General features: G+C 40.2%; 1 protein-coding gene across 2 annotated transcripts; it reads left to right on the forward strand.

Moving 5' to 3' along the window:
* Positions 1-3,900: 3,900 nt before the first annotated feature.
* On the forward strand, positions 3,901-9,508 carry LOC126618862 (phytochrome A-2-like). Of its 2 annotated transcripts, none has more exons than XM_050287060.1 (5): positions 3,901-4,211; positions 5,285-7,354; positions 7,508-8,324; positions 8,598-8,888; positions 9,028-9,508. In XM_050287060.1, the coding sequence occupies exons 2-5, from the start codon at positions 5,296-5,298 to the stop codon at positions 9,236-9,238; spliced, it is 3,378 nt and encodes a 1,125-aa protein (XP_050143017.1). In that variant the 5' UTR covers positions 3,901-4,211; positions 5,285-5,295; the 3' UTR covers positions 9,239-9,508. The 2 variants fall into 2 exon arrangements, with proteins under 2 accessions (XP_050143017.1, XP_050143016.1); XM_050287059.1 differs by having other exon boundaries at positions 3,902-4,620.

The following is a 9,508-nucleotide window of genomic DNA, read 5'->3' on the forward strand; positions in this document are numbered from 1 at the left end:
TTCTGTTTTCACTGGACTTTGCTCATCTGAGAGGACTTCATGGATTCTGTTTTGGGAATCTCTTTTTTCCGGTGTAATGATGAGGTGTTGAGCCAGATGTTTTAGAACTTAAAATTAGGCTAGGTAGCTGCCATTTTGTAGTAGATGATTGTTTGGAAAAGAAACCAGTATAAGCTCTGCTTTTGCCTCTTAATTATCTTGTAGATAGATCATGCATTTTGTGTTGAAAATCATGAAATTACATATTTTAACTGATCTGTAGACTTGTACTCAGTGGTCTCGTTTGTTGCCTAAGATTGGATTGGAGTTGTTTAACTCATAATTAAAGGTATATATGAAGGTAGAGGAGGTAGATGATTTTTCATTTTGAGGGGATTAGATTTGACGGCATAAGATCCCTTCATGAGTAATCCATTTTCGTCATTCAAAGTTGGACAAAACTTCATTATTTCTTCCTTCAACTTCAATAGAGTGAGTTATCTAATTCAATCCTAGGCACCAAACGAGCCCTGAATTTTTGGCACTATCAGGGTTCAAACCCTGGACGTAGCCTACTCCTACCCATCTCCTTGTTAATGGACAGATCGAAATTTGCTCCGAGAAAGACTTTCACCATAAAGGAATTTGAATCCTATAATCTTTGCATGTGTCTCATAAAAATATTATCTTCCATAAACTCTTGAAGTGTATTGAAGTTTGGTTACAAGTAGTATAGCAGGATGAAGCTTTCTAATCAGTTAGAATTTACAACACCAGAAGTTTAGAGCCAATTATATTAGCAATGATCCATTTTGTTTCTTAGAAACACAAGCTGATGCATTACAAATCTCTCTGGTTTCCAAGAAAGCATGCTGAAATAAGAGAAGGCTCCATATCTTTAACACTGTTTGTAATGGCACACCTTCACTAAAAATCCTTGCCGTAGTAGGGCGTCTTTTGCGATAAAGACCTTCATATGAGGAGTCCTATGTGGATGTGAAATGTAGCCTCGTTTGATGCTTGGTGGCCATTGTTTATGCAAACGTAGACTGACATTGGAGATGTAGTTGCTTCTCTGGCAGGAGCAGCGTTTGGATACGAGTTTGATGCATCACTAGATTTTTAGTCCTTTAAGAGAGTAAGACTAAGTTGTGTTTTCTGGGGTTGGTTTTGATGGATGAGCTATATCGACTTGTTTTACTGGAAGAACAAGAATGTTGAGTACATACATGGCCAGCATCAAGAAACTACCTCCAATACTCTTACTGTCGGAGGTAGAAATGACGTCGGCTCTTCAAGATGATCGCTCCCCGATCTCATTGCGACATATGGTAGCAATACAATCATCTGGATCTATGGTTGCTGATATGATTACTCCATTAACGCGTACGATTGTCAAGCATCGGAAAATGGAACCTCTAAACGTAGATGTTTGGAAGATGGGACAAGTAGGTGCTCATGATCATGTAAACTGTACAAATGGAGGACTGATGATAGACAAATTGCTCTGTTCCAAGGCATGATAGTTATAAGCTATTGGTTTGATTGCCGGCGGACTATCAACTTGTAGGTTAAAGGCAGGGGTGATTGCCGGCGGCAAAGGTGGTTGCGGCGATGGTGAAGGGAACAGTTATATTGGTTTGATTCCTCCCCCAACGTTGAATTTCTAGAATTTCATGTTCATAAACCCCAACAAGGAAATAGTACATCTCAATTCCTTCCTTTTGTGCAACTTTCAAACATGGGTTTTCAACACAAATGTTCTCTTGGTCGTCTGATAATCAAGGGGTATGATCAAATGAACGTGCGTATAGTGTTTTAATCTCAAACCTTGATATCAAATTCAAAGGTGAGTGATCATGAATTCTTAATCACCAGATGACCATGAGAATGAGTCTTGTGTTTCTAAACTCTTGCACTCCCATCTCAACAACAATAACCCATTCACGTCGCAAAGAACTTGTAGCTTTGGTGGTTGAGCGCATTTACATTCACCCGAGGTTTCAATTTCGATTCTTCCCTATATCGCTTGTGTAAAAACACACCTATCTACATCCAGAGACAATTACCAACCAAGAGGGAAGCAACACAATCCATCATGTTCAAATGTTTGTTCAAATGTTCATTACCAATAAAGGCTCAAGTGCAAACAAAAGTAGAAAAAGAGAAAATGGTCCACGCCTTTGTTTTTCCTTTTTTAGGTCGGTGAAAAAGTTCGGCACTCAAAAATATCTGGGAAGACTTGAACAAAGATGGGCCCGAAATGTGATCAAAGTCCGACCCGATTCTGTGCCCGGCCCATTCACCATCTCACAGAATCTGCCGAAACAGCTCCAAACTTGATTTACTGCATCTGGCAGATGATGCCAAAGGATAAGGAAGACGGCAAAAGGGCATGGGCCCCACACGATTATGGGCCAAATCTAGTGGTTGCCCCTCTAGTGCCGGTTACCAGGGGATTTGACCCTCGAGCAGAGGGACGGGCCAACACCCGAAGAGTCTCACATGCACGTACTGGGACGCTGCGCCTGTCTCTCGTGAAAAAGTTAGCGGTCATCTCATTACCAGCATGTTTGAAAATACATTTAAAATGATGGAACGTTTTTTTGTAAAAATGTTTCGAAACTAATCATTGGTAAAGATACAAATGAATCATGGAAAAATATTTGAATTGTTTCTAACTTTCTAGTGAGAAGTACATAACTAGTGTTTTTGTACCGGAAACACTTTGAGTGCTTTTAAAACTAAAAATATTTTCTCTAAAAATACTTTCAATAATTTTAAAAACATTTTTAAACAAGCCTTGTATCATTAGGTCTATGTGTTACGCATAATTATTGGAATATACACAGGAGAGTAACAATTAGATAAGAAAGTTAGATTTACTATTCACAAAAGAAAAACGTGATCTTATTTAAACATTTTTATTATGTTATTGGCCTAAGACGCTATTAAAAGAAGACTTTACTCTCTCCAAGATGCTTAAAAGTCATTTGATGCACAATGTAGAGTTACTGTAAAATATAACATTCGACGAGCATATCACATGGTTGCAAGTCTGCAACACACTAACTAGGATCTTGTATTCAGCAAATCTACATACTTTATCTGTGGTCTAACGTTTGTAAGAGAAAGATCTTATACAACATACGTACGCAAAAATTTTCCCAAACTTTTTTTTTATCAATTATTTTTCCAAACTTGAAAAGGACTTACATATATATATATATATCTCTCTCTCTCAAGATGCTATTGTGACGTCTCAAGTCCAGTATTTATGGTTGGGGGTATGTACTTCTCTTTTCACGATTCGAAGCAACATGACACATTATGCTGACCCTCGAGTAGATGGACTGAGCAACACACAAGGAGCAAACTTACACGCACTTGTCAGGGCGCCACATTGGATTAATTATATATCATGTGAGAAATATGAAACACATTTTAATATGTTATTAGCATGAAATGTTATCGTGTTTGCAACAAATCATTTTCAATGCACAACTTAGAGTCGGTATTTGATGTGATCCTTAGTGGTTGCACATTTGTTAGAACAGGTACCATGTGATCGAACATACCTAAGAATTTGTCCAGACCATGCGAAATGTCTTGCCTACAGCTCTCAAGACGCTAACGTGACAACGCAAATCAATAATACATGTTACGTGTTTCAGATGAACAATGTAAAATTGTATAATTAACTAAACATTAATCAAATCAAAGTATTACACATATTTTTAAATAGCTACTGTGTAACATACCGTACGTATTCTGACTCAATAATATGGACATCCAATCCATCACCAATAAGACTTATCCAAAATCCGCCGATAGGGTTCGGCACGTGATCCCCATTAGTCCCCCTGCTCGTTCTTTTGTTTTTATCCATCCCACTGAAAAAAAAAAAAGGTTCCAAACGCAAAGGCCATGCCTTTAATTATTATTTTTCCTTATCCCAAATCCAAGAAAATCCCAAGCTCTCACTCTCTCCCCTCTCTGGAAGGAAGCCTAATTTTCCCATTAGTTTATGTAATCATGAAGCAGATTAACTACGCCATTGACAATATTAATACAACCTTTATATTCTGCCCAATGGGTTGCTTTCTCTTCCCAAATTGCAGCTGGGAACCGCCAGATTTCCATGAATATTTTAATTGGAAGGGGAAGTGAGAGATGGTGATCGTTGCTATTTATGGCTGTCATCAACTAACTCCATTTACCCATTTGGAAAGGTAACCCAAAATACTCATCCAATCACTCCCCATCCCCCCACCAAGTTTGGTAGCTTTTTCGAGCTGCAGAAACTCCATCTTGGATCCATTGTTTTGTGTTTTTGGAGTGGACCCAATCTCCTAATTTTTGCTTTTCTCTGTAAAACTGTACTATTTTTGTTATTATTTTATTAAAGGCGGTTCCTTTGTGCACTAACAGTCGAGTCCTGCTGCTGGGATTGGAGTCCCAGTCCACGGACAGATGGGGATGGGACTAAAAGTTGGAGACTTTAGTGGGCATTTTTTAAATTCAGTAACTGTTTTTTAGTAACCCCAAGTTTTTGTTTGCCGATTTGGGTTTTCTATAAGTTGGGTTTGCATCTGAGAGACTTAGTTGAGTTCTGCTTGCTTGTACTGCAGCTGAAGAAAGGTTAGGCTGTTTTCATTTCTTTTTATTTGTTTATAGCAGCAAATATGTAGTTCTGATCACTTATATGAAGATGGGTGTTTTTCCTTTTGATCTAGAATTTTTGTTGACCCTAGTCTTTCATTTTTTTTTTTAAATTTTATATACGAACGATATTCTACTTTAAATTAATCTAACTCGAACTCAAGATCATAGGGATTTAACTCATATTCTTGATTTAGTTACTTTGGCTTCTTCAATTACTAGTTGTTCCAATCTTTTTCTTACCTGGGTTTGGTTTAATTAAGTAATTGGTTTTTAGTTATTTGTTCAAGATATCAGATCAACTTGAAGTTGAGTAATTGTTCTACTTTCACTGAAGTTTCTGTTGTAATTAGTTTCACTTGTTTCTGTTAGTTTTTGTAAATGCTAAAGACGTTTGTGTTTTTACTGTTTTGGGAAGAAATAGTTGTGTTCTTGGTGATAAATTTTCATATGTTAAAATGTTGATGTAGTCCTGTAAAAATACTGGTATTTTCAGCATCATTAAGCTTATTAGTAGAACAATCCTGAGCTTTGCTACTGATTTTTTACTTCCTAGTATTACAATGATCCGAACAGCGATTGCTATGATGAAAATAAACTCAACGATAACCACAACCAGATTAATTTTATTTTCCGTTCGCAGTTTGTGTGAGAATGTCTTCTTCAAGGCCTAGCAACTCGTCCAGCAATTCAGGGCGGTCTAGACACAGTGCTAGAATTATTGCTCAGACAACTGTTGATGCAAAGCTGCATGCGGATTTTGAGGAGTCGGGTAGTTCCTTTGACTACTCGAGCTCAGTGCGTGTTGGTAGTTCAGTTGGCGGGGATCAACAGCCTAGGTCCGACAAAGTGACCACTGCTTATCTCCATCACATACAGAAAGGCAAGACGATCCAACCGTTTGGATGCTTGCTAGCCTTAGATGAGAAGACTTTCAAGGTCATTGCTTACAGTGCGAATGCCCCTGAAATGCTGACTACGGTCAGCCATGCAGTCCCAAGTGTCGGGGACTCCCCTGTTCTTGGCATAGGAACAGATATTAGAACAATTTTCACTGCACCTAGTGCCTCTGCACTGCATAAGGCCCTAGGATTTGGAGAGGTTTCTCTCTTAAATCCCATCTTAGTCCATTGCAAGACCTCTGGCAAGCCTTTCTATGCAATAACCCATCGAGTAACGGGCAATTTGATCATTGACTTTGAGCCGGTGAAGCCTTACGAAGTCCCTATGACTGCTGCCGGGGCCCTGCAATCGTACAAGCTTGCGGCCAAAGCAATTGCCAGATTGCAGTCTTTGCCTAGTGGGAGCATGGAGAGGCTTTGTGATACAATGGTACAAGAGGTTTTTGAACTCACTGGTTATGACAGGGTGATGGCCTATAAATTTCATGACGATGATCATGGAGAAGTGGTCTCTGAGCTTACGAAGCCTGGCCTGGAGCCATATCTAGGTTTGCATTATCCATCCACTGACATCCCACAGGCTTCACGGTTCCTATTTATGAAGAATAAGGTCCGCATGATTGTCGATTGTTGTGCGAAACATGTGAAGGTTTTTCAAGATGAGAAGCTTCCGCTGGATCTCACATTGTGCGGTTCAACCCTGAGAGCCCCACACAGTTGCCATTTAGAATACATGAAGAATATGAATTCCATTGCATCTCTTGTTATGGCAGTAGTTGTTAATGAGGGGGATGACGAGGTTACCGATCCTGATTCTGTTCCACCTCAAAAAAAAAAGAGACTTTGGGGTTTGGTAGTATGCCATAATACAAGTCCAAGATTTGTTCCTTTCCCTCTCAGGTATGCCTGTGAGTTTTTAACTCAAGTGTTTGCCATCCATGTCAATAAGGAAATAGAGTTGGAAGAACAGATGGTTGAGAAGAACATCTTGCGTACTCAAACGCTGTTGTGTGATATGCTGTTACGAGATGCACCCTTGGGTATTATGTCACAGAGCCCTAATATCATGGATCTAGTGAAATGTGATGGAGCTGCCCTATTGTACAAGAACAAGGTATGGAGACTTGGAATGACTCCGAGTGACTTCCAGCTTCATGACATAGCTTCATGGCTCTCCGAGTACCATATGGATTCTACGGGTTTGAGTACAGATAGCTTGTATGATGCAGGATTCCCCGGGGCTCTAGCTCTTGGTGATGTAGTATGTGGAATGGCAGCTGTGTGGTTAACTTCCAAGGACATTCTCTTTTGGTTTCGATCCCACACTGCTGCAGAAATTCGATGGGGTGGTGCAAAACATGAAGCCGGTGAGAAAGATGATGGTTGCAAAATGCACCCTAGATCGTCATTCAAGGCTTTCCTTGAAGTTGTCAAGACGAGGAGCTTGCCTTGGAAGGACTATGAAATGGATGCAATTCATTCTTTGCAGCTTATTCTGAGGAATGCATTCAAAGATGCCGGAACCACCTTGGAAGCAAACACGAAAGCAATCAATGTAAGGCTTAGTGACCTAAAACTTGAAGGGATGCAAGAACTGGAAGCTGTGACGAGTGAGATGGTCCGTTTGATTGAAACAGCGACGGTTCCCATTTTGGCTGTTGATGTTCATGGGCTGGTTAATGGGTGGAATACAAAAATTGGCGAGTTAACTGGTCTTCCTGTTGACAAAGCAATCGGAAAGCATTTGCTCTCACTCGTGGAAGATTCTTCGACTGACACAGTGAAAAAGATGTTGAACTCGGCATTGCATGGTATGTCACTCATTACTCTATTTGACATTTTAGGCATTTTAGATATTCAAATATTACTAGAAATAGCCATATGCTTGTATGGCTGTGGACGATGTTTTCAATTGTAGTCTTCTGTTTGTATTAAACTCGTCCTCTTTTTTCTCTTCTGATCAGGCAAAGAGGAACAAAACATCCAATTCGAGATAAAAACACATGGTTCTAGGGCTGACCTTGGTCCCATCAGCTTGGTTGTGAATGCTTGTGCAAGCAGAGACATTCGGGAAAATGTTGTGGGGGTGTGTTTTGTGGCACAAGATATCACTGGTCAGAAGAATGTGATGGACAGATTCACCCGGATTGAAGGTGATTACAAAGCAATTGTACAAAACCCTAACCCCTTGATCCCCCCAATATTTGGTGCAGATGAATTTGGCTGGTGTTCTGAGTGGAATTCAGCAATGACGAAGTTAACAGGATGGAAACGAGAGGAGGTAATGGATAAAATGCTTCTGGGAGAGGTTTTTGGGATCCACATGGCATGTTGTCCTCTCAAAAGCCAGGAATCTTTTGTAAATCTTGGTGTTGTCCTTAACCATGCCATGACAGGTCAGGTGTCCGAAAAGGTTCCCTTTGGTTTCTGTGCTCGCAATGGAAAGTACATAGAATGCCTGCTGTGTGTGAGTAAGAAATTGGACAGCGAAGGCTCGGTCACTGGGGTCTTTTGCTTCTTGCAGCTTGCTAGCCCAGAGCTGCAACAAGCACTTCACATCCAGCGCTTATCAGAACAAACTGCAGTGAAGAGATCGAAAGAATTGTCTTATATTAGAAGGCAGATCCGGAATCCTTTAGCCGGTATAATTTTTTCTTGGAAAATGATGGAGGATACTGAGTTGGGAGAAGAACAACAACAGCTTCTGCATACGAGCGCCCAGTGCCAGAACCAGCTCAACAAAATACTGGATGACTCGGATCTTGATACCATCATTGACGGGTATGATAAAGTCCAGTCGTTAAACACTGATTTTTTTTCACCTCGCTGTTTATCTTTCGTCTACATTTTTTACCTCATGTGAAGACAGTTCCCTCATAAAATTCTTGACTGCCTTCATCTTTATCAAGTCCTCAGCTACAAGGAATGAGATAATTAGTTTAGGTTACATAGAATGGTAGATTAAATGTGAACTTGTTCTTTTCTGTAGATGCTATTGATTTTGTTTATATTGACTGGTTGTTATGTTTCTGTGTTTTTCTGATCCCTCGACAGCTACTTGGACCTGGAAATGGTTGAGTTCACATTGCATGACGTACTGAATGCCGCTGTCAGTCAAGTCATGATGAAGATCAATGCCAAGAGCATCCGTGTTGTCCAAGATGCAGCGGAAGAGATCATGACTCAGACTTTATATGGGGATAGTCTTAGGCTTCAACAAGTCGTAGCTGATTTCTTAGCCGTATCAATTAGTTTTGTGCCAACTGGAGGCCAGCTTACTATCGAAGCTAATTTGACCGAAGATCAGTTAGGACAGTCCGTTCATCTCGTGCATTTGGAGCTCAGGTACAGCTTGGCAATTGAATTCATAACATTGATGTCTAATAGATATTGAATACTTAGTACGGATTTCATGTATAATTCGGTTGCTTGGATTACAAGTTAAGCAATTCGCACGAGACGCTGATTTGATATTTTGGATCAGGATCACACACGCCGGTGGTGGGATTCCAGAAGCATTGCTGAACCAGATGTTTGGAAATGACGGAGACATATCTGAGGAGGGCATTAGCCTGCTCGTCAGCAGCAAACTGGTGAAGCTCATGAATGGAGACGTTCGATATCTTAGGGAAGAAGGCAAGTCAACCTTCATGATATCCGTGGAACTCGCGGCTGCATACAAGGTGAAGCCCTAAGACAAATTTCAACAGCAAAAGACACAGATCCTCAAGTGTACATACAGCCAGCCTAAAGGCGCGAGAGTTGAACGTTGTATCTTTGACATGCCTTGTAGTTTCAAATAACATCCTTTTTCCGTTGGACCACGGTTTAACCTGTAAATGCGCATGTCTGTCTCGTGTTCTTTAAGTGGTCTTTGGCTTGTGACGGATTTTGTAGAACTTGAGAGCAATGTGTGAAGAATAATTGAAAGAGAAAATGGTGAAAGATTTTGCAATTTCTGCTGA

Source organism: Malus sylvestris, chromosome 4, assembly GCF_916048215.2.
Source record: "Malus sylvestris chromosome 4, drMalSylv7.2, whole genome shotgun sequence".
Lineage (NCBI taxonomy): Eukaryota > Viridiplantae > Streptophyta > Magnoliopsida > Rosales > Rosaceae > Malus > Malus sylvestris.